The sequence below is a fragment of the Panthera uncia genome, chromosome B1, assembly GCF_023721935.1.
Source record: "Panthera uncia isolate 11264 chromosome B1, Puncia_PCG_1.0, whole genome shotgun sequence".
In the NCBI taxonomy this organism is placed as follows: Eukaryota; Metazoa; Chordata; class Mammalia; order Carnivora; family Felidae; genus Panthera; species Panthera uncia.
This window is the reverse complement of record NC_064811.1, coordinates 193,723,689-193,749,058: the sequence shown is the minus strand read 5'-3', so window position 1 is coordinate 193,749,058 and position 25,370 is coordinate 193,723,689. Positions and strand designations below refer to the sequence as shown.

At 45.7% G+C, this 25,370-nt stretch overlaps 3 protein-coding genes across 3 annotated transcripts in view; 1 reads left to right on the top strand and 2 right to left on the bottom strand.

Annotated features, from left to right (window-relative positions):
* The window catches only part of LOC125923483 (sperm-associated antigen 11B-like), a 5,859-nt gene extending 1,019 nt beyond the window's left edge, over positions 1 to 4,840 (bottom strand). Inside the window, exons 1-2 of the mRNA XM_049631814.1 lie at positions 4,246 to 4,840; positions 3,012 to 3,161 (exon numbers count right to left, since the gene is read on the bottom strand). Of these exons, the coding sequence (XP_049487771.1) occupies positions 3,012 to 3,161; positions 4,246 to 4,303 (208 nt within the window). The 5' untranslated portion in view covers positions 4,304 to 4,840. The remainder of the gene's footprint in view (positions 1 to 3,011; positions 3,162 to 4,245) is intronic.
* A 7,199-nt stretch (positions 4,841 to 12,039) lies between these two features.
* Positions 12,040 to 14,521, bottom strand: LOC125923482 (beta-defensin 106A-like). The gene is made up of 2 exons (XM_049631813.1): positions 14,473 to 14,521; positions 12,040 to 12,191 (listed from the first exon to the last, which is right to left on the bottom strand). Exons 1-2 carry the CDS (start codon positions 14,519 to 14,521, stop codon positions 12,040 to 12,042), a joined length of 201 nt encoding a protein of 66 aa, XP_049487770.1.
* Positions 14,522 to 19,879: 5,358 nt separating this feature from the next.
* On the top strand, positions 19,880 to 23,210 carry LOC125922521 (beta-defensin 105-like). The gene is made up of 3 exons (XM_049630102.1): positions 19,880 to 19,949; positions 20,310 to 20,351; positions 23,083 to 23,210. The coding sequence occupies exons 1-3, from the start codon at positions 19,880 to 19,882 to the stop codon at positions 23,208 to 23,210; spliced, it is 240 nt and encodes a 79-aa protein (XP_049486059.1).
* The last annotated feature ends 2,160 nt before the right edge of the window (positions 23,211 to 25,370 follow it).

Sequence of the window (25,370 nt, the reverse complement as noted above, 5' to 3'; positions counted from 1 at the left end):
GAGCGCTCACAGTTCCCTGTAGTCAGCCTGAGAGTGTACAAATCAGATCCTCGATTCTGGCTTGAAAGCCACCTCTACTCTCCCTGAGACACAAGCTGCCGGGTCAGAGGCAGTTGGAAAGAGACATGGTAAGAGATGTATCACGATATAAATGTTCCACTTTCAACAATATAGGATGTTATGCAAGGGGACACGGAAGGGCTCTGCGAGGCTGACTGACGAGTGACACAGCCCTCCCAAGTGCAGACTTCAGTGGGATGGTCCTGCGAGGAGGGTGGGAGCCATCTCTGTAAGGGAGATGAGAGGTAGCCAAGGGCAGATTTTGAAAGTGAAAATGACTTCTAGTTCCGCCTCATTCTGGGGAAGCGCCTGGAAGACTGTCTTGTGCCTCTGAGATGTGCCGGTTTACTTGAGGAATGTGAACTTGCTCCCTCACTCTATGTTTCAAGCCCTGCGGTTAGTAAAGATGAATTTTTGTCTTAAATTATATATTATGAAGACGATTGATAGAAAAGGCAAGGGGCAAGTGTTAGGAAGAAAAAGTGGGGCGCCTGGGTGCCTCAGTCGGATAAGCACCCGGCTCTGGTTTTCAGCTCAGGTCATGATCTCACGGTTCGTGAGTTTGAGCCGTGCATCGGGCTCTGCACTGACAGCGTGGAGCCTGCTTGGGATTCTCTCTCTCTCCCTCTCTCTCTGCCCCTTCCCCCGCTCACACTCGTGAATTTGAGTCCTGTGTCAGGCTCTGTGCTGACAGTTTGGAGCCTGGAGCCTGCTTCAGATTCTGTGTCTCCTCCCCTCTCTCTCTCTCTGTCCTTCCCCAGCTCTCTCTCTGTCTCTCTCTCAAAAAATAAGTAAACGTTAAAAAAAAAATTAAAAAACAAAAAGAAACCCATGGCTCCATTTGGGAGCAAGACCCCCAGCCCTTTGCCCTCTGGAGAAGGAGTGGCCTCTCCATGTGCCAGTCACCCTGGGATTTAAGGCTTGTGTCGCTGCATTTTGGTTACCTCCTCTGTGCAGAGTGGTCTGCCTCCCGACTCACTAGTACCTTGAATCCCAGCTGAAAATCCTATTTTTGTACTTTGTTAAACATGCCGTTATATACAGAAATTTAATAACTTTTGAGAGAGAAAGGGGGTAATCTTAGAAAGAGAGAAAGACAAAAATAGAACAGATGGGGGGCCCTACAGATGTTTATTCACTCGGTAAATTAACTCACTTGCTCATTCCTTCAAGGCTGAATGATGTAGGACATTTTTGTGTGCCATAACAGGGTCAGGGGAGGGGGACATTCTCTGAATCAGCTGGGAAACAAACACATAACCATGTATTTAAATTCAGTATAATCCATCCACAGTCGAGTCTGCACAGAGTGATTTGGGAACATAGAGAACAGCCAAATAAGGTCACAGAGATTATCAAATTTAAATGGATGTTAAATGTAGCGTCGAAATGGGGTCTTGAACTAAAGCTAGCTGTGCTCCACAGGGTTGTGCAAGGACACGAAAGAGCAGAGCATTTTCTAGGAGTCACCGCATGGCTTGGGGACCACAGCGGTGTAATGGTGGAAAATGTGGGTTAACCCAGCGTAGTGCCAGACCAGCACAGACTTGTACAGCTGGGTGAGCATTTTAGGGTGTATTCTCTTAGTTGTTTATTTTTCAGGCGTACTTTTGAGATACTGCATTTCTAGGCACAGATTGAGGTATAATGTTAATACAGGAAGTAATGAGAGTCCTTCCCCAATTCAGAGGAGAAGCCATTAGAGAGAGAATTTTCTTCATAAAGAGTATTTCTCCAGTAGACTCAAATGCAATAGGAAGTAGAAAAAACAGTAGGAAAATAAAAATGCTTCGGAAAATTGTGTTGCAAAAATACTTATTATGGAGGAAATTCTCTGTCTTCATTGCTTCTTCTCTGAATTGGGGAATGAGATGGCAGTGGTCAGTGATGCCCGGTCACAAGGTTGCACTCTGTGTGGGGCACTGGGATGGAGCAGATGCCCATCAGGGCCAGTCTGAACATAGGGAGGCTGCGCGCTAAGGACGGAAATCACAGGTGGGGAAGGCAAGTAAAAATTCAAGAGTGATGCACACGGAGAAACGTAGGCAGGAAGCGAGGGCAGGGTTTCGGGGAGAAAGAAACAGGTATGTCTTAAAAGGAGTGGACTGAGACCTCTTCCTGGACAACAGCCCTGGAAGTCTTGCTTATATTCTTGAAGTTTCCTTCCACTCTTGACTGCCATTTGCCAGCCGCACAATCTTAGACACGTTATTTTGGACAAATGTGGACCAATCTCCCCAACGCCCTCATGAATCAAATGAAAATGACCCCGTGTCATAGATCTACAGTTAGGATAAGTGGCACACACCTCGTGTTGTTTATATTGTTGTGCAAGCACCATTTTGTCTTTTCACCTTCCCTTGGGAGGAGAACCTGGGAGTGGGTCCCCTGGGAGCCCAGAGCCCCCCTCCAAAGGGATTGAAGAGAGGAGAGGACGATGCAGGGAATAATGTCGCAGGATCTGAATTCCTGGCTTCTGTCTGCCAACACCCTCATGTGTTCCCTGCTCTTGCCCACTGACTGTCCAGCCTCTTGTTCCCTGACTCAGGGTCAGGAAAGAGTTTGGGACTAAGGAAGCATCTTAGAAATGACGGTCTTCTCTAGGTCCTTCCAGATTGCTTTCAGGCTCCACGTGGGGGTTGAGGACCGACCAGAAAGGCGGCTGAGGGCTCTTTGGCTTTGTCATGCCTGTGTTCCTCAGACGAGTGCCCCATCCTCCGCACACCCCACCCTGGGGCATTCCCTGTGAGCTCACAGGTCACCCCGCCCTCTTCGCAGTATTCAGTAAATGCCTAGATTGAAGGAACTCGAGGCCAAGGGAGCGGGCACGAGGGTGTCTTACTCAATGTCATATCCTCCGGGTCTCAGGTTTGGGCGAAGCTCTCCCCTACCCCACAGGCACAGACCCCTTCCCATCTCTTCATTCACTGAACATTCCTGGAGTCACCTACCCTCATAAGGGGGAGTACGCGGTAAGATGTGGCGTTTCTCTTGGTGGTGTAGCAAATGAGACCCGTTTGTTCCTTGTCCAGGAAACTCTTCCCTGGGTTCTCTGGGACCCTCAGTGCCTTGAAGATCCTCATTTCTGGCTCCGGATAGTCCTGTTTCCGAGTAAATATGCAGCATTTTTAGAACTCTCTCTCTTTTGAGAGGACCCATGAGGATGAGGTCCTTTACTGTAGGGGTGGGTAAAATGCAGGGTCGGGGGGAGACTGGGAGTCCCTGCTGCTCAATGGGTACAAAGTTTCAGTCCTGTAACATGGCCACAGTCCAGAGATCTGCTGTGAAGCACTGTGCCTACAGGTAGCAGTATGGTATTGTGCACTTCAAAGTTTGTTCAGAGGATAGATCTTTTAAGTGTTCTCATCACAAAATAACACCACCATAAAGGGACAGAAGAAAACTTTGGGAGGGGTTGCGGGTGGCTCTTACCTTGGCTATAGTGTTGGTACCTGGAATGTTTGCAAATGTCCAAACTCATCAAACTGTTCACAGTAACTATGTGTGGGTTTTGGTATAATAAGTGTACCTCAGTAAAGCTGTAAAGAAAGAGAGTGAGCAAATAGAGAATGGCATGGAATGGGTTGGAAGCAGGGCAAATGTGTGTGTGTGTGTGTGTGTGTGTGTGTGTGTGTGTGTGTGTAGGGGGGGAGGGAGAGAGGGAGAGAGAGAGTATGAGAGATAGACTGAAAGAGAGAAGGAGAGGGAGAGAGAAGGAGAGGGAGAGAGAAAGGGAGAGAGAGAGAAGGAGAGGGAGAGAGAAAGGGAGAGAGAGAGGAGAGGGAGAGGTGAGTGAGGACTGAAGAGGGCCGGCAGTGGAGGCTACCTGGAAGCCAATGAGTGTCCCCAATGAGTGTGCCCCAATATAGTTGTTGAGTGAGACTCCCTAACAGGATCATTTATGATGCAGGCTGCCTTCTCTGTAAGGAGCAGGTGAATATTAAAAGGCTGAGGAAGTGTGGTCAGGGTCAGGACCCTGTCTGCTGGGGAGCCAGGGCCATCAGCACATTCAAGGGGTCACTGACAAACCCATCAAGAGACTGCTGCCTGAGAACCCCACCAGGAAATGCACCTGTGGGCTTAGTGTCTCACGCCCCACCCGGACGCCCTGCCTGGTCGCCCTGCCTGGAGATGACCGTTGCAGAGAGACTCAGTCCCCAGGACGAGGTCACATTTCCCATTTACCTGGAAACAGCAGAGCCACAAGGAGGAAGCTGGGGAATACAGAGAGGGATGGCTTCATGTCACCAAGGGGACAGCTGTCTGAGGAGGTCCCGGGGCTGGCAGCAGGGCTCCCTTTATAGCCCTGAGTTGCAGGGCGGGGGCCTGTAGGTGGGAAGAGCTGAAATCCGGAACGGTGTTCTCGGCACCGAGAACAGTCAGTGTGTTATTTTCCCATGGGCAGCGGAACAAACATGGGAGGCATTTTCCTCAGGAAGTGAAAAGTATGCCTGAATGCCCTGGGTGGGTTTGGTGACTAAGAGAGGACGGAACAAAGAGAAGAGGAGCAGAAGGAGGAAAGAGAGAGAACAAACGTCATTAACACAAAAAACCAACTTCCTCAAGAGTCTATTAAAGCGCTGGTGTGCATTGAAATGGTGACATAAATATGGCTGTCGTCCGGCTTCTACCCTGGCTTCTGAATGTATTTATTTCAGTGTAAAAAATCAGGCAGGAAAACGTCAGGCATTTCAGGGATGGCCTGATTTTTCACAACTATCATTTCCTGAAGTTGTGTGGGTCGTTCCAAAGTCATTCCAGATTTCATTTCTGTTCTTTTCTCCCCGCGTTCCTTGGCTTCCTCTGCTTCTCCTTCATCTCTGTGTCCTCCCCATTTTGATTTTAATTCATCTGACTCTTCATTTTTCCCTCCTCTTTTAATTCTTGTCTTTTCCTCAGAAATTATTGATGCCATTGGGTCCAATTCAATTCTGCTTTTAAAAAAATCTGTGATTGAGTCTGAGTTTTCTCATCTTGTAATAACTTTTTAAAGTTTATTTATTTTGAGAGAGACAGAGCAAGTAGGGGAGGGGCAGAAAGAGGGAGAGAGAGAGAAGCCCAAGCAAGCTCTGCACTGTTAGCACAGAGCCCGATGCAGGGCTTGAACTCACAAACTGTGAGATCATGACCTGAGCTTAAACCAAGAGTTGGACGCTTAACAAACTGAACCACCCAGGCGCCCCTATTCTTTTTTTTTTTTTTAATTTTTTAAAAATATTTTTATTTATTTTTGAGACAGAGAGACAGAGCATGATCAGGGGAGGGGCAGAGAGAGAGGGAGACACAGAATCCGAAGCAGGCTCCAGGCTCTGAGCTGTCAGCACAGAGCCCAACACGCGGCTCAAACTTATGGACTGTGAGATCATGACCTGAGCTGATGTCAGACACTTAACCAACTGAGCCACCCAGGCATCCCAGGTGCCCCATTCTTGTTTATTTGAGTGGGGCTCTTGACATTCACAGGCTAGGCCATTATTTCCCTAGGGGTTTGCAAAATAGTGATATTCTCTTGATGTTATCATTCTTTGTTATCATTCATTTACTAGCTGGGCTAACATTTGGAGGAAAAAGGGAAGTCAAATGTTTTAGGGCTCCCCTTTCCTTACCAGATTTCAGGACAGTGGGTCTGTGGGGGGGGGGGGGGCACATCAGCTCTGTGCCATGTCTGCAGGATGTGACCCTCCACAGACATCCATGTGGGCCAGTCCCTTGTCGTCACATAACATTTCTTTAGTCTTGCTCCCTGGAGGTCTATGCCTTGAATTAGAGTGTTTGCTAAATGAATTGCACTTAATATTGATTTATTTCCTGTTTTAATTAATAAAAGACATTACTAACTGCTGAGCAAAACTGATCAGAAGAGAAAACTCATGCTAGCAAGCTCACCTGATGCAGTTCAGGCCAAAAATATAAAAGAAGTTCACTTAGGGGGCGCCTGGGTGGCTAGTCGGTTAAGTGTCCGACTTTGGCTCAGGGTTTGTGAGTTTGAGCCCGGCATCAGGCTCTGTGCTGACAGCTCGGAGCCTGGAGCCTGCTTCAGATTCCGTGACTCCCTCTCTCTCTATCCCTCCCCTGCTCATGCAGTCTCTCTCTCTCTCTCTCAAAAATAAATAAACATTAAAAAAAAAAACTAAAAAAAATAAATAAAAGAAGTTCACTTAGGCTTGTGGCTGATTAGCTGTATTTTTTGGTTTGGCTGTTATGTTGAAACACTCACTTAACCCACTTTGCTTTCTCCCTTATCCCAACTATGCAAGGCCATTTTGAGGCTCCCCCACACGCTCTCCACTGAGTGAAGGCACTTAGCAAATTCTTGTGACAGTAAAACCTTGGTTTGCGAGCATAATTTGTTCCACAAACAGGCTTGTCATCCAAAGCACTTGTATATCAAAGCGAATTTCAAGGACCATTGGCTCAGCTGTGATCATGTGACATTGGGCGTCACATACTACTCCTATTGCAAGACCTCACTTGTTTATCAAGTTAAAATTTATTAGAAATATTTGCTCATCTTGTGGAACACTCTCAGGAACAAGTTACTCGCAATCCAAGGTTTTAGCGCAATTGGATTAGCTGCAGCCACTGGGAACGTTCCAGCCGTGAGGGGACTCAGGAAGTGAAGGCTCAGAGTTCCAGCTGCTGCAAGGACCCGGCCCCACCGGGTTTCAGTACGTCAGAGGAATGGGCCGGTTGGCATTCCGCGTTTTCAGACAGCAGGGGTAGATGTTGGGGCAAGTTCCGATGAAGAATTCCCCTGTTTTACAGCGCCTCCGGCAGCGGGCGGTCCCATAGCCGCATATCTTGTCTGTGTCAAATTCATTTCTCACTAAATAACAGAATAAATCAGTGCAATTATCATGCCTGAAGACCAGGAGGCGGGACTTTGGCAGTGGTTTCGCGGGGATAGTGACTGAACTGACTTGAGAGAATACCCTGGAACCCTGGTGGAACAGACTTCCCAAGCCACCTCCTCCCTCTGCTCTCCTAGCTGATGGACCCCACCATCTGATTCTCTTCCAGATGAGAAGAGAATTTTAAACATTAAAATTAAACATTAATTGGCTCTTGTCACATCTCTTCTCAAAATCCCTACAATAAAATCCCTGCTATCACTTTTTGGTTGAATCCAAGCAAGCCCTTTACCATGAGCTTCGAGCAGCACTGGCCTCTGTTCAGGGCCCAACGCTCTTCTCCCTGGAATACTCCCCCCTCCTCCCACGAATGACCTCCTGGAATCTCCATGTCACAACGATGGGGGATCTCTCCCTGTTCTTCCCATGTGCCCAAGCGCCCTGGAAGTTTTTTATTCCTTCACGACATCTTTCCCAAGTTGTAATTACATGATGTTTTCAGTGACTTGGTCTTCCTGATTGAATTATAAGTTCCCCAAGTGGGAGACGATGTTCATGTTCCATTCACAAATTACGGGCTCGCCCAGTGCCCAACATGTGCTTAAAAATCAACCACCTATTGGGGCGCCTGGGTGGCGCAGTCGGTTAAGCGTCCGACTTCAGCCAGGTCACGATCTCGTGGTCCGTGAGTTCCAGCCCCGCGTCAGGCTCTGGGCTGATGGCTCCGAGCCTGGAGCCTGTTTCCGATTCTGTGTCTCCCTCTCTCTCTGCCCCTCCCCCGTTCATGCTCTGTCTCTCTCTGTCCCAAAAATAAATAATAATAATAATAAAAAACCAAAAAACAAAAAACCAACCACCTATTGAGTGAACGTTGGGACAGAGAGGACGAGCATAAAGCAGAAGCGACCTGAGCAGGGGAGAGCGGAACAGACAGAGGAGAGGAGATACCTACTGGGCTCACTGGGCTGAACCCTGGGACTTTGGTTTCAGCTGCTACATGTGAAAAACCTGAAAGTCTCCACTCCCACCCTTAAGGTAAGAAAAACTCTGAACAAACTGAAAATCGATGATTTTTCTTGGACCCATCAGAGAACTTAGGTCACAGGGCAAACCACTGCTCCCAAATTTGGAGAGAGTCACAGCGCAGATGGGCTAACCTGGGGCAGAAGCCTCTGGAGCCTTAAAAGGGTAGGAACACTGTGGTCATGTTGACAAATTTCCAGAGGATGAGTGAGGGCAAGCCTGAATCAAACGACTGAGGGCCACAGGGGAAGGGACCCCACTGCTTCCTGGGTTTTAACTCCAGGACGCCCATGAGGTAATCATGGTGAAAAGCCAAGAAGTAATCCCCGGTGGCCCTGGCAAGGAAAAGGGAAAGTAATTATGTGAAATGTGTCCAGGGAGTTTTCTACAACAAGAGCTGACTCTCCCAGGAAAATGATTTTACTAAAGCTTTATCTGGAGGAAGGACATGCCCCCTACACCAGCCCACCCAGCTTCCTCGCTCAAATGAATGGGACACCCTAGGACGTATTTGTGAAGGTCACATTGCAGGGACACCAGCCAGGAACAGACTGGTGTTTCTTTCAGTATGGTGGAGTCCTGATCATGAATATTTATTATATACTCATGGATATCTATTTTATACCAACACTACTTAATTTCTTTTTCCCTAAATGAATTCAATTTTTGTGTTCTTTTGGCACACTGTGTCATTGTTTGTTTGAAGTTCGTCCACATGTTCTGGCACTACAAAGTTGCTCTGGGTTTATCTTGTACGTTCTCTGCTCCCGTCTTAGAATCACCCACTTCTCCAAGGATCCCTGACTCCTTCCATTGGTGAATGGAATTAAAAACCAGTATTTGAGTGCCAGGTGTGCTCATAGTTGCTGGAATGTTCTTGCTTCCGGGACCTCTAAGCTGACAGAGCAAGGACATACATATTTGTTTAATAACACACACACACACACACACACACACACACACCAATAAATATTTGTATATGTAACCATCTGTATGCAAGCCAGGTCTCCACCTGTCATCCATCCCCAGGTGGGTCATTCTATCTTTTCCCTGCTTATCTATAAACTCCCTCTCCAAACCTGGCTCCCACATCTGCAAGCCCGGTACTTAATTGTTCAGTTCCGGCTATAAGTGCATAGCAAGATCTGAATTGCTAAGCTTGTGTTACCTAACAAATACATCATCGGCTAGAGTGCCATGCTCTTGTGCATTGTACTAGATTATAGACTTCTTTTGTAACTGCCCACGTTACCCAGGCCGGCATCCCCTTCCCCCTGGCCTGCAGGAAAGTTGTTTTATACATTTATGATACAATTAGATCTGCATTTCACCCTGGGGTAGCCCTGACTTCCAATTAACTCTGTTAATTTGCACAGTGAACCTTAGTTCACCCTTTGGGCTGCTTGGTTCTCAGGGTTTAACAAAGGCAGAGCATCATGCAGAAGTTTGATATTCTGCCCTAGCACATTCCCTGTGTTTCACCCCTGGCCGACCCCCTGGCAACCGGGGCAAAAGATCACTTCTTTTCACGATCCCTAGTTTTCCCCTTTCCAGAACGCCATATACATGGAATCATGCCGTCTATAACATTTTTAGACTGGCTTCTTTCACACAGCAATATGCACTTAAGGTTATTCTGTGTCTTTTGGTGACTTGACAGCTTACCTGTTTTTTATTCCTGAATAATATTCCATTAGTTGGATGAACCACAGTTTGTTCTCAGCTCACCTACTGAGGGACATCTTGGTTGCTCCCGGTTTGGGGTGATTATAAACAAAGGTGCTATAAACATTCCAGGTAGGAGTTTGTTTGGACCTAAGTCTCTAATGTTTGACAAGGTTGCAACAGTAAATCCAATGGAGGAAAGACAGCCTTTTGAACAAATGCTGGAGCAACTGAACACCCACAGCAAAAACAGAAATGAGAACAACATTGACCATCTTCACAGCTTTTAGAAAAATTAACTCAGAATGGTTCATGGATTTAAGTGTAACTGTGAAACCATTAAGCTTTTAGAAAAGCACATAGGAGAAAATCATCTAAGACTACACAAAAAGATCTGAGACTTGACTCCCAAAGAAACCATGATCCATAGAAAGAAGCTGGACTTCACAAAGTTAAAAAAAAATGCTGCTCAAAAGATCTATTAAGAGGTTAAAAATGCAATGAGTATTGGGGGGAAAATATTTGGAAATTGCATATCCAACACATGACCCATTTCAAAAATATATCAAGGACTCTCAGAGCTCAACAGTGAAAACAAGAAAAAATCCAATTAGAAAATAAGTGTGAGCCATCCATCTCGCTGAAGGTACAAAGATGGCAAAAACAAAAAACGAAACAAAACAAAAAAACAAAACCACAGGATAAGGTGTTAAACATCATGAGATTTTAGAGAAAGTCAAACTAAAATGACATATAAGCTGTTGATGACAAAAACAAAAAAATCGTGGCAACTTTTTGCAGCAGATGCTAGCTAGGGTGTGGATAAGCTAGGTCACGCTTACATTCCTGGTGGGAGCGTAAAAACGGTACAGCTACTCTGGGAAACAGTTTGGCATTCTTTTGTAAAAACTAAACCTGCAACCATATGACTTGGCAAGTGCATGTTGGGACACTTGTCTCAGAGTAATGACAAGTTGTGTTTGCTCAAACATCTATAAACGTAAAAGTTTACAACACCGTTACTTGTCATAGTACCAAACTGGAAAGAACCCGGCTGTCCTCCAGCAGGTGAATGGTTCAATGAATCCTGGTACATCCACCCGGTGGACTAGATGCAGGGACAAAAAGGGAAGACCTACTGAGACACGCACCAAACATGGAGAGTCTCCAGACCACTACAGTGAGTGAGAAGTCCCCCAGAAGTTACCTACTGTAGGATTCCATTTATTTTATTTTTAAATTCATTTATCTTGAGGGACACAGAAAGCACATGCAAGCAGGGGAGGGGAAGACAGAAAAGGAGAGAGAGAATCCCAAACAGGCTCCTCACTGTCAGTGCAGAGCCTGAAGTGGGGCTTGAACTCACAAACCGTGAGATCATGACCTGAGCCGAAACTAAGTCGGTCGCTGAACTGATTGAGCCACCCAAGTACCCCTGTAGGATTCCATTTATATGACATTCCTGAAGGACAAGTTGTAGAAGTGGAGAGCAGATAAGTAGTACCCGGAATTAAGGTGGAGGCGGACGCAGGAGGGAAGAGGGTGTGGCCCTGAAAGGGCAACATGGCGGGGGTGGGTGGGGGCAGGGATCTCTGTGGTGATGGACTTGCTTTGTATCCATGTCAGTATCTGGTGTTCGTATTGTATTGCCCTCTGGTTGTGCTATTAGGAAAACTGCATTAAACGGTAGAGATGTATCTGTATTATATTTTACAACTGTGCATGACTCTGTAATTATCTCAAAACAGAAAAATGTCATAAAAAAAGGTTGCTGCTTCAACAGGATTAAGTGCGTTGACCTTGGGGAATCAAGAGGGAAATAAGGCAAGATTTCTGACCCAACAGGGAACCAAGGCTGGATCTTAGGCCTGGGGAACATGACCAGGAATCCTTACTTGAACTGGGTAATATGAAAGCTTAGAGTCAGAAAGTGATTTGCCAAATAATAGAAAGTCATTCGGGGACCTGGATCCAGTAATTGTCTCCAATTAAAGCCATGGAGTCAAGATGATTAACTTATATATGTGTATGACACATGAGAATCCTTAATAAGTAAATTTATCTATCTACTTATCCTTAATATGTTCATTTCTCCACTTACCCATTTATCTATCATCTGTCTCAACAGGTGGTTGGGGCTGACTGCCTGAGGGCAAGTGAGAGGTTTGTTGATGTATAGTCTTTAGCAGTCCCCTTTAAAAAGAAATATCAGATCATTTGGGCAAAGTTCCCTTATCAAAAAATTATAGAAAAAGAAGGCAAGTAGGCAGGGACCATCAGGGTTAACTACTCACATTTCCTTTCTAAGTGAAGCACTTGACAAATTGATAAAAGATAGTCATTTATTTTTATTGAGGTGTCTTCTCACTGAAGAGACCAGAGTAAAAAGAAGACAAAATGAGGTCATTTATGTCACTCTGGAATGCCAGAGACTTCAGATTTAATCATTTGTATTCTTCCAACATGGCTGGAGGGTCAGGCAGCATTTCAGAGACTTCTGGCAGAGAGCAACAAGTTCTTCATTTTTCTGACAAGAATTCACGCACCTCCCTTGAAGCTTGGAGCATTTCTCATCAAAAAACGCGTTCCTGGCTATGTAAGGGAAGGAGCCACTGGGATTAATTCTCCTCTCAGATACATCCAGTTACCAGGTACAGTCTTGTAACTAGTTAGGAAAGATTTCTTTACAAGCTGACATGGTCTCATGCTGCCAGTAGATGAGATCGTAGGGAGATATTTTCTCTCTAATTTTTCTGTCTTTTTGTTTTAGGGGGTTAAAGACCAGGAAGAATACGTTTGTCTTGACATTTGGGGTTAGGCTGTGGGGGCTTTGGGAAGCAGAAGCTATTGTTCTTTTATCAGAATCTGTTAGCAGTACGTAATGATCACCTTGTCCTTGTAAACCCCTCCAGGGCAGGTAACTCCCCAACTCAGTGTCAAAGTGTTACACCCTGAGAATTGAGCAGGTCTGAGGCTGGGGACATGGCCCACGATTGGAGTAATAAACAGGGATAAATATATAGAAAGGGAAAAGTTTACTCTTGTGGGTGGAAGGGAAAAGATTGCTTAGAAAGGCTCATCAGATTTCTTTGCCACATTTCATAAAACGTGTTCAAGGGCCAGTAGGGGCATGTGTTGGGAGTGGTTCCCCAGGACTCCTCTTGTCTATTCTGTGCAGAATATAGTGGCTTTGGCCTTAGTACTTTATCAGTAGCCGTCGTAAGAGCAGCCTGCTTCAAGTTAAGGAGAGACAGACATCTTACTGGAATCAACATTTTAGATTACCTAATCCAGGTATATTTAAGGACAGGCATCAGATGTACACAAGTTGAAATTAATGTCAACAAACAAAGGTGACTAATTCACATATATGTAAAACTAAAACCAGGCGGATTGGTATTAGCATGTGTACTAATCATTTCTAGTATCTGCATATAAGTTCATAAGTATCAATACTCCGGTGTTTCAAAGCTCAGTGAACTTTGCCCCCCACTGCAGGGGACAGTACTCTATCCCCCCTCCTAATATTGTAAGGTCATCCCAGGCTGGAGGCACTGGACCTCACTCTTCACAAGGGTCCTTGTATTATATCCAGTTAACAGTGATGGTCCAGAAAGAGAGAGCCTCTGCAAAGAGAGAGCATCTGTGTCTACAAGGATTCGGATGGATCATCACACACACCCATCTAGAGGTTAATGTAACTCTGTGTGTGTGTGCGTGTGTGCAAATGCAGATTAATAGGTCAGTTCCATCTGCTTATATAATTTTATATTGCCTTATTTTATATTGTGTTAACTAAATTATATAATAAACCTGACTGATCTGAAAAGGGGGCCTTGGTCAGTTTCCAATGTGTACATCGAGGTCAGTGGAATGAACAGCTCACCATAGGTCCCGGATCCCGGTGCACTTGGCACACAATCGAACCACACAGGCTCACTGCAAAACAGACCGGCAACGCATACAGCTGGTGTGAGAATTCTGAGCCTCCTAAGGAGACATCTATAGCATCTGGCACAATTTGGACTCGTTGCAGGCTCTGAAAAGCCCTTTCTCTAGCTCTCTGGAAACTGGGGTGAGTCTAGTCTTGGATTTTATTTTGAGGAAGATCTGACTGGAGCCACTAGAGGTTCCCAGGAGCCAGAGGATGTGGCAGGAGTCCTGCTGTGAACTCTCAGGTCCTGGCTTCATTCCCGCTTATCTGTATGACTTTGAGAAGCCGCCTAGCCCATCTGAGGCTCAGTTTCTGCATCTGAAAAATATCTATAAAGCAAACCTTCCAAGCCTGAAGTGTTGGTCTGAAATCACTCAATTCGAAGTAGGGCAGAGTTTTCTTAAAGGTCCTGGCACTGGAGAACCGCATGCATTTTGTGGTGTGAAGTGTTCGTCACAAGTGCCCAGCTTCATGGTGTTGTGACGAAGGAGCAGCAGTTTGACACGTACGTTTGACCTGCGCCATGGCTGGTGTGAACGCGGTCTCCGAGCTCTGTCCCTTTCCTCATCCCTTTTTGCCTTTTTCTGGCTCTCTTTCTTACCTGTCTCATCTCTATCATGACTATTTTTTACAAGAGCCACAGATGCCAACCCTAGCTTTTACATTTTTTCCCCAATTTTTTGTTTTTGTTAGTGAGCATGGAGCTGGGGACCAAAGGGCATCTTTCCTGGCATATCTTTATTTCCTCAACCCCGTGATACCCCATCTTAGACAATCAGGGAAGATGCAGTGGATTTATAGAAGAGACATTGGTCACCTCCCATAGTAAATGCTCCCCTGCAGGGCCACCGGGCTGACCACACCAAGGTGCTCACTGAAGCAGACTCTTTCTCTGGGCCACCACCTCTAGAAGCTTCCCTACAAAGACGTTCATTTTACCTGGGGCCAGAAGGAAGAGAACAGCAAAGAGAAAGAGGAATGTCCTCATGTCTCGAAGGGTCTTGAGAGATCAGCACAGTGTCCATGATAAAAGAGCAGCAAACACCCACATTTATACATTTCTATGGACCAGAGAACATCTTGATCAGCGAGGCATGCCAGAAATGAGGACGTTTCCATGCTTTGCCAAGCCGAGCCCACATCTCAGTGGGTGTCACTCTGTCCGCAGCTCACTGCTTTTCTGATACTGGAAAGTTCCTAAGAAGGACAATGGGGAAGAAGGGAAGACAGAGTAGAGGGTTCCTTGATGATCAGGGGCAGATATATGCACCAGTAGGAAGAAAGATCTGGAATCTGGCAGTTTGGATTTCTAATCCTGACTATGCTCCTTAATAGCTTTGGTTCACTCGTATGTAAAATCAGAGTAACTACATAATATCATGATGGAGTCAGTGGGGTCTGAATTCCAGCTCCAATATTTGTGAGCTGTGTACATTCGGCAAGTGCCTTTACTGAAACATATGTTTTATTGTTTATTTTTTAAAAAGTGCTGATACTTTAAATACTATATACATCATTTTATTTAATCTGCAAACAGCTCCCTGGATAGTTATGAGCATATGGGATATTTGATATTTGATTAAGACTACAGATACATCAAATATCCATATACTCTGACCACAGGCTGCCACTAATTTGATTATCTCTTTTTCCTAATCTGAAGTAAATCAGCTAAGTGGATGGAGAGAAAGACCTGAATTACCCACTCTAATTCTTCCCTGTTGGGAAATACCTCTCTTTAATGTGACATTAGGGAGATGAGCCTCCCTCATCATCATTCTCCCTATTATTATTGCTACTGAAAATTGAAATATCTTAAATATTATTAAAATAATCACAAACTCCTGAAAAGCAACCAAATGCTCGCTGTGTAACTGAAAACACGGTTTGTGAATGTGATCTGGATAAGACCATCAATTTACTTCCTCCTGCCATAGTAATGTCAGTAAATGATTGAACGCACAAATAACTGTGATAAAAGGGACACATTTTTAACAGAAGAATTGCAGATGGTCCCAGTAGACACCTCCCTCCAGGAGGTGAGGCTTGAGTCCTCCAACTTGAATGAAGGCGATTAATTCCAAAGAATGTGGGGAGGCAAGAGCGTCCCTTTAGCGCGGACAAAGCTGGCACCTTAAATGAGTGGCCAGGGTTAACATCAGGGCTGGCCAGGCATGTCCCCAGCACATTCCCTGACACGAGGGACAAGGTGAGGAGCCTCAACCCTGTGTTATTCTTCTCCCAGACCCCAAACCCCAGTCCGGTTGTGAGAAAACCTCAGACAAACTCGAAATCTGTAGGTTAGTCAGTAGGAATATGACATACCAATGATAATTTCTTGGTTTTGACAAACGCATCGTGGTCATACTATTAATAATTATTAGCATGAATGTTAACATCAGGGGCAGCTGGGGGAGGGGTATGTGAGAACTCTTCACTGTGCAGATTTTCTAAATTATTCTAAATTAAACAATTTGCTTAAAATAACTATGCGGGAATGTTCCATGTATCCTTAGCCTCAGTCACCATGAGATTTTTGTGAGGTGTGTGTATGTATGCGTACGTGTGTGTGTGTTGATTATATATTCATATATGAAAAATCCAGTGAAGAATGATAGGTTGAGAGTCACCTGGGTGGCTTTGTTTAAGCGTCAGACTTCGGCTCAGGTCATGATTTCATACTTTGTGGATTCGAGGCCCGTGTCGGGCTCTGTGCTGACAGCTCAGAGCCTGGAGTCTGCTTTGGATTCTGTGTCTCCCTCTCTCTCTGCCCCTCCCCGCTCACACTCTGTCTCTCTCTTGCTCTGAAAAATAAATAAAACATTAAAAAAAAAAGAATGATAAGCTGAATATACAAATTTTTTCTATTCCCTTCCAATCCTCACTTAAAAAAATTTAGGAGAGCCTGAGTGGCTCAGTTGGTTAAGTGTCAGACTCTTGATTTCTCCTCGGGTCATGATCTCATGGTTTGTGAGATCGAGCCCTGCGTCAGGCTCTGGGCTGGCAGCACGGATCCTGCTTGGGATTCTTTGTCTTCCTCTCAGCGTATGGTGTCTCAGTCTGTTTGAGCTGCTATAACAAAACACCCCAGACTCAGTAGCTTATGAACAACATTTATCACAGTTCTGGAAGCTGCAATACAAGACCGGGCACCAGCATGGCCGGGTGCTGGTGAGGACCCTCTTCTGGGTTGCAGATGGCTAACTTCTCACTGTGTCCTCCTTTGGGGGATTGGGACAGGGAGCTCTCAGGGGCCCCTTTTATAAAGGTGTTAATCCCATTCATGAGGGCTCCGTTCTCATGACCTAATCACATCCCAAAGGCTCATCTCCAAACATCATCACCGTGAGGATTAGGTTTCAACATGAATGTTGGGGGGACACAGACATTCAGAGCATGGCATATGTGATTTTGTCTGAGCACTCACAAATAGCCAACTAACTCTCCCAAGGGACGTGCAACATTGTAAGAGCTAAGATGTGTCCTACTCACACCTCACTGTGAGGAGGGCAGATAACTTTGAGTGGGCGAATTCCAAGGATGGGGTGTGGTGAGTCCCAGGGTTTGAGGGCTGCTCAGGGAAGAGGTAGAACCATGAGAGGTGTTAATCAGGTGGTACGTGGACAGGGTTGCATGAGGGGATGGGCCTCCCAGAGAAGGTAGCATGAGGAGCCCACCCCAAAGGGCCATGGAACTCCCAGGGGAGAGGGGTGCCAGACAGGGGCTCATAAGTCTAGATGATACCTCTCACCAGCAAGGTGAGAAGTCTTGGGATCAAAGCCCTAGAAGGCTGTCAGCAATTTGGAGTCTTACAGCTCTGGGATTTGTCTTATCTATGTTAGCAGATGTTGGGGGCACTTTTGTGGGGGTGTACAAAGCAGGTAGGCTCTAAATGGCTAAACAAATGATGATTTGTACCATATTCAAAGCAATTGGATATGGAAAGATTTGAGTTTGGAACAGGAGGCTTTGAGCTACAGAAGTGAGCATGGTAGGGACCACTCTATAGGGGCATCTCTGGCCTCATGATGGAGCAAGGAGGCCATCCAATCCCCATGACAAGGACTAGCCCTTTAATTTGAAAGTTTCTAGAGTCATCTTGTTTTCCTAAGACTAGAAGTTCACTCCAGGTCAAGATCAGCTACATAACGTGCAAGGGCCCATGTTCAAGAAGTAGGAAAAAGGCGCCATTAAAGGTATCTAGTTCTCTCGATCTGTCATAGTAATGCTTCTTTGCTATTTAATGTCACAATCTCCCAGGTACAAAGATACTTGAAGGACACTTGCAGATGCTCACACTGCCTGGGGATCCCCACATTGCCACTGCACATACGTGTGTGGTCCACCATTAGCCACTGCTGGACCGGCGTGTCTTGCTCCAGAGAGAGTCAAGCCAGGTGTTTCCCCCATGAGCCTGCCACTGCCATCTATGGTGGCCGGGCAGCTCTCAAGGATATGTTAATATCTGCTGCAAGCAATCCGTATTGAATTGTGGGCTGGAGAGAGGTCTGCTCCTGCCAGGTTGCCCGCCTACACCACGGCATGGTCATGGCATGGGAGGGTTTGATGGCATGCTGGGCCCTAAGGCACTGCCATCACATCTCTAGATACATCTCCACTCAGTACGAGCTGGGGGTCTGTGGTGGCAGTGTTTCTGGGAGGGATAGGAAAGGAGGAGGCTGGGTGGGGCCTCCAGGGCTGGGGGCCAGCAACCCCCAAGAAGGTGAGGAGGGGAAGGAAGGCAGATCATATGGGGACTGAGGCTCTAAGGTCCCAGACTTGCTCCTACTCTGACCAGATTTGATTTACAGAGCACATATTCAAAGATAAAATTGTTAAGAATTGCAATACAGTGAGTGCTGAGCATTAAACCCCAAGGTAAGAACAGGGGTGTGCAGCTGCCCTCCTCATACTTGGCCTGGCTCCAGGTTATTAAAAATGCCTGAAAGCTGAAGGCTGAGGCTGTTAGGCTCAGCTCTCGTCCCCTAGTACCTATGTATTGCCTTATGTTCATGAAGCTGCCTTGTTTGAAGGCCACAGAAACAAATGTGCAGATATCAGCATGGCTGCACTTTCCAGGCCAGAAAAAGTTCACTGTGAGTTGGTGTAGTTGAAAAAGAATTTACATAAAAGTTGGACGCAAAGCAGGATAGACAGACATGTGAATGTAAGGCTGGTAATAATAGCCAGACACACTGATAGCCACTTAATACTCATTTCAGTGAGTCCTTTTAAATATCCTATGAAGTATGTACCTTTATTCCGTCCCCATTGTAAGATGAAGAGACAAGTTCAACAAAGTAAGCCACCTGCCCGAGGTCATACATCTGCTAACCCTCTCTGTCTGACCTCAGCCTGCCTTGTTCAGTTATCCTATTTTGCATTCCCAAGATGAAGAACAGAGCCTTGCAGAAGCATGGACAACAGGATGGGGCTTATTTGGGGGTGCAGGGATATAAGTAGTAATTTTGATACCTGTGTTCTTGATGAATGAAAAGGATGTGGAAATTCTGCCTTTGGGCTGCTAGTTGACATTGTCACAGGCTCGGGGATTCAGAGCTAAGTTGGTAAAATGACTACCACCCCCCCCCTTTTCTCCCAGACCACCATAAAATTGAGATTAACCACCCCCCTTTCTTGTATGAAGGTAGTACAAATGAAAACCAGGGCAGTAACAGTGCACATTGCTTGGGCTTTTCTTACAGGGCACCAGGCTTCTTTCCAAGCACTTCCCTATGTTCCAAGCACATCCATATCCTCATCCCTACAGCTTGACAACAACCCTAAGAGACTGGCAGAGGAGCTGTGGGCTTCAAAGAACCAAGTGGATAGGCACAGCCATCCCCATCCCCCCAGCAAGCTTCAGCACAAAGCAAGCAGCAATTAGCATGAACACAAACAGTTCTTGGGTTGGTGCTCAGAAGTTAGGTGGGCAACCTGAGAAGATCCAGCCTCAAGGTGATGGAACGCAGCTCAGGAATGGACCAGCTCTGGGCATGTTGCGTCTGTCAATCACTATGGCTGCTCCTTAGTCAATGGAAGAGACAATGGAGCTGGGAGAGAGAAGGGGCTAGCAGGCTCCTATGTCCTGCATCAGTAGGATCAGTGCATGGCTCCTGGTTTTCCAGCTCCTGGCCTCGTGTTCCTTCCACTGCCCCAGCCAGAATTCCCAGAATACAGGTCCTCCCATCATGTCAGTCCTTGATCCTAGGAAATGGAGCATGTCAATGTGCTTTCTTTATTGATTCACTTCATTGACCAAGTGTATTCCCCATTACTTTCAAATATAAGTGAGCCTCCTGTCCTCTCGCAGAGGTCCCAGACCTCTGAAGAGTCTTCCCCAGAAATGACCCTGACCAGGAAGATGTCTTATATTGTCTTTGCCTTTTTCTTCATTTTCGCCCAGTTTCCATCAGGTAATTGCAAATGGATGGGATTGTGATGGGGGCAGCTCTTAAAGCCTGATGGTTCTTCTGTGGGCCACCGTAAAATTGAGATTAACAGTCAGCTCCCCACTGAAGTCCTCACAGGAATTTCTTGAATCTACAGTGGCATTTTCTCAGCAAACTACAATTCCCTCTCCCACCTACCCCCAACCTTTTTATTAAACTTCTTACTGGTTACCCAGAGTGCTAGCCTTCAGAAATAGAATAAAGATACAGCCTCTGTGATCTGCTGACCTTTGACAGCAGATGTGTGGAGCCAGGAATGTTGTATTGTACAGCGTTATTTCCTGCACTGACTTTAAAATCCAAAATGTGCTATTTTGAATTTAGGGTGCCAGGCAGGACTCGAGTATTCCAAGCCACTTCCAGGAGGTAAGTTGAATCCCCTGTGTATAATTTCTACTTTTAAGACCTCTGACCTGTCAGCTCCCTCTGACTTCTGGAGGCAAGGTGTGATAGAAATAATCAGAAGAATAGAGTTGCCTGAAACCCCAGATTTCTGCCTCTTGTAGCCAGCATCATATCTGGGTTTGCTATCTCACAGGGAAATCTCTTAGTTACTGAATTGGAATTTTGGCTACAGAGATTTGGACCTGGTAATGACCTATTGTCATTAGCTTGTGGTGCTAATGAAAGCAAGGTTACAGGATCAGGCTTGTACTGGCCAAGAAGCACTGCTCTGAGACCATGCTCGCCCACGTCTTACAGGCTCTGCCCCTAAACCCAGTAAGAGGTGTCCCAGCCTATGCTACTGGTCTCAGAAGGATCAAATAAAGGAGTGGTGAAATCTCACTGCCAATACAGAAGAGCTGTGCCCATTGAAGCACCCCCTGATCTCTTTGTATACTTATCTTCTGCAGGAAGAATGCGTATTATAAACAGAACCGAAAGAAATATCTCCGGAGAGTTGCAAACAGAATTTAAAAGTGTTTAGACAGCATTTTGGAGGGAGAAACAATTTACGTTCTACTCATCACTGAGCACTTCCCGTGCACCAGGCAGTCTATTAACTTTATGTGGATTATGTCATTTAACCTTCAAAACGTCCCTAGGATGTGGGTGCTATTGTAACTGCTGTCTTATACAAGACGATGAAGCTGGGACATGGATGAGACGTTAAATAATTGTCCCCGGGTGACAGAATGACAAGTGGTAAGCTAGGCTTCCAACTCAGGATGCCAGAGTCACAAAGTCTGAATTCTGTGATTCCCAACCAGGTAGGAAAGCGCCCAGCAATAGCCTTGAGCAGAGGTGGCATACAAAATCCTCAACAGACGGCAAGGCACTGAACGGTCAGACCACACCCTGCCTGAAAAGAGCAGATGCTGTCAAATAATCACTCCGCCCATTGCTTGTAAGCCCTGCATATAAACACAGCCAGAGCGGGTTAGCAGGAGAATGGGTGTTCTAATTTGGCAGCAAATGGGCATCTAGAGACACTCCCTGGCATTCCGAAGCGTAGGTCAGATTAGAAACACAACATAAGTCCATATCCTACCCGGTTCCAGGGCTGAAAATGCTGATTCCTCCCTGCCTCGGTAATGCAAGGCTCAGGAGGTAAGACGGGCTGGGGCATCATCTGAGTGAAGACGGGTGGAACTCACATAAGCTGGGAAGACAAGGTGGATGGCTGCTCACCCAGAAGTTCCCAGGTAAGGAAGAAGATTGGAACTCAGAAGGAGAAAACGATAAAATCAGCAGCTAGACACGAACAAGGAGTTGAATTGTTGTGTGGCGAGGAAGCAGGGCACTGGTTTTTCAGTGTTCTCAGGAAGCCTTCAGTAGAATGTTAGCTTGTGTCTGCCCTTGCCCCCAATCAAAGCGGGTTGGAATAAAAGTCATCGGGGGCTTTGTTTCAGAGCCAGTAGGAATTCTTATCACAAGTTGTGATGAGTGCACTACATCTGACAGAAGAGATATGTGATGCGGACTTGGGCTTTACTAGAGCGAAGCCTGAGGAACAGATCTGACTCTAACGGTGGACTTCGTAGAACCAATTGGATAGTCACAGCCATCCCCATGCCCCCCGGGCAAGCTTCAGCACAAAGCAAGCAGCAATTAGCATGAGCACAAACAGCTCTTGGGTTTGTGTTCAGAAGTTAGGTGGGCAACCTGAGGAGATCCAGCATCAAGGTGATGTAATGCAGTCCAGGAATGGACCAACTCTGGGCATGTCACTGAGCCATGATGTGAGAGGGAAGGAGAGGGAGGAAACGTCTTCTTTGATGAGACAGGGAACATAAAATCCTAAATAGCCACTGAGGATGGGGAAATAAGTTGTCAAGGAGCCCAGTGAGTGGTTGTTGTAGTGAGACCAACCTGTAAGATTCCATGTAGCTCTGGTTTACTGACAAGAAGGTAGTTAATAGGAAAGAAAATAAGGGGTTGCAACATAAAGGTTGCCGCTGGAGAACCAGACCAGCAAATAAAGGACTCTTGGCTGGCAAAGGCACTACCTCCCTGGTCCATGAAAGTTATCCTGAAAAAATTTTTTGTGATCATGTAAAAAAGCTTTTGCTTAGAGTAACAACAGCAAAAAACAGCTAATTGACTAAATAGTGTTTGGCAAAATGTTCTCACATGAATTACTCCATTTGACCACTAAAAGAATTTACAGTGTAGACAAGTGTTTCTAGAATGTTCATTTGACAAATGAGAAAGTTGAGATCAGGCAGTTTGCAGAGGACACACACCATTTCCAGACCCCCCAAAAAAACCGCACCGAACTTCACCTCTACTTTCAAGGATCTTTTCAAACCACAAGATAGCCCTCTAATCTTTATCCTGTAACCTTTACAGAAGTATCAGGTATGTATTTTTATGCTTCTGTAATATACATGACACTTGGCCCCACTGTGCTTACTTGTGACACAGGCCAGGTTATAAACACATGAGGAACAAAGAATGTGCCGACCTCTTGCTTCAAAATTAAGTCTCCCCATCTCCATCCTGAGAAAAGCAGAGCTCTTTGAAAAATCAGGGCTGGCTCTTAAAAACACTCTTTATGACCATATAAACCCTCCCTTATTTGGGTGGCCTTTGATGTTCTCCCCACGTCCAGGGAGTCCCTGGACAGGTGTGTCAGCAGATCTTTCTGGTGTAGGTGACTTTGCTGCTTGTGAGCCATGCAGGCTCGGCCGGGGCAAGTGCAGAAAGATGTGTACTGAGGATGAGAAGCCTGTTGGACATTGCAAGCTGAACTTTTTCTGTTGCCGACGGAAGGTCAGCTGAACCCAATCGGCCCTCCTCCAGTCTTGGAAGCAGGCCTGGACTTTCAAAGGAGGGCAAGAGAAATTGGGTGGCTTTACCCAAGAAACACCATGAGTGAGTCTCAGAATCATTCCGGTTTCTTTCTCCCCTTGTTTTGTTTCTTTGCTTATTTTTTATTGATTTTAAAATCAAGATTCAAAGGTGCCTAAGAGCCTAATCAGATACTACCACTACAAATTTGTGGAGTACCTTGTCATTTGTGAGTACTTCCCCCATACTTTCCTCAGAGAACTCAATATAACCTTATGAAGTAGATTTTATTATCTCTATTTATATTTGAAGAAATTGAGACCCAGAGAAGCTGTCACTTCCTCAAGGTCATAGCCTGGGAGCCAGAAACAGACGTGTATACCCCCGTCATGTTCTGTGTATCTATCTATGTGTACCAATTTTAACAAAATAGAGAAACAGAAAGGACATTGCATTTGTGTCAGTGGACTTATAATTGTATAGAATACAAGAAATTATCCACGTCATTTCTTGGTATATCCATACATTGTCATTCTTCTAGAACTTATGGTGTATTTTTTAAGCAACCCATACCTACTCAATTAATGTCTGTGGCACCAATTTCTCACTTCTTTTCTTGCCTATAAATGAAAATGCCAGAGATTGACTTACAATGCTCAGCCTAGACTAAGCATGGATGGTTGACTATATAACTTTTTGCCTCATGAAATAAAATTTGTAGCTTCATACAATAAAGGTCAAAATTATTCATCCTTATGAGCAGCTACTCAAATTTGATCACTCAGTTTTTACATATGAGACGAACAGTATTTTGCTTAATGTTTGAGCTACCGTCATACGATTGGTCATTTTGCACTCCAGTACATCTTTTGGTCTCTCCTTGGTGGGAGAATGGTGGATGGGAGGAAGGGGTTCTCTCCCCCACCTCTCCAGCAGTGGCTGCCTCTCCCAGGTGCCCACACTTCAAAGTGTCTACAGGCAAAGAGCTCCTACTGGAGTTGTGCACCATGGCAGGACAGAAAAGTCAGCACTGGAGTGGACTGCACTCACGAGATTAGGGAGGGCAAAGGGGCGTGGCTTCCACAGACCCCGTGAATGCTACTCAAGGTCACTGGGCTGAAACCATCCTAAAGGGAAAATTCCCAAATAATGTGGCCTGCTAGAGCAAGGGAACCGTAGTAAGTGGTTTAAGATAGAGACCTGGGAGGTTAGGTTTAAGATAAGTTCATAAGATGGACCAGAAACAATATCAAACATTCAGGACACAGTAGAGTGCCGTGGGCCACACGGGAGCCTTGAAAGAACACAGAAATATGCTTTCCAAAAGGAGATTTATCTTGGAACATTGCGGTATCCGTTTCTTTCACTGTACAACAAAGCACCACAAAAGTTAGCAGCTTAAACAGCACACGTTATCTCTCAGGCTTCCATGGGTCCAAAGTCTGGGCACAGGGTAGCTAGACTCCCTGCTCAGGGTTTCACAAGACTGACAGCATGGTGTTGGCCCAGATTTGGGTCTAATCCAAGGCAAGAGATCTATTTGCACACCCCTGGGGCCGCTGGGAAAATTCTTCACTTGGGGTCCTAGGCCTGGGGTGGGTGGCTGTTGTCTTGCAGGCTGTCAGCATCGGGCTGTCCTGAGCGAGCCGAGGCTGCTTTCTTTTTCCTGCCCAATGGCTCTTCCCATAGAACAGCAGTTTCTCCTTCAAGGCCAGTGAGAGGCTCTCATCCTTCAAAACTCCAATTTCTTTCTAATCAGAACAAAAGAAAGGGGGAGAAAGCCAAGCTTCACAGAATAACGTTTTTGTTCACCATTGGAATCAAATTAGTATTGATCCAAACTAGATTGTTTAAAGTTTATTTATGTTTGAAAGAGAGAGAGAGAGTGAGCAGGGTAGGGGAAGAGAGGGAGACACAGAATCCAAGCAGGCTCCAGGCTCTGAGCAGAGAGTCTGACGTGAGACTCCAACCCATGAACCCAGAGATCATGACCTGAGCTGAAGTCAGACACTTAACCAACTGAACCACCCAGGCGGTGGGTGGTTGTAAACAAACTAGATTGTTTAAAATTAATTGCAACCCCCAAGTCATTTATAATATCACTCAAACATGGATTGCAAGATAAATGACAGGGAATTCAAATGGTACCTC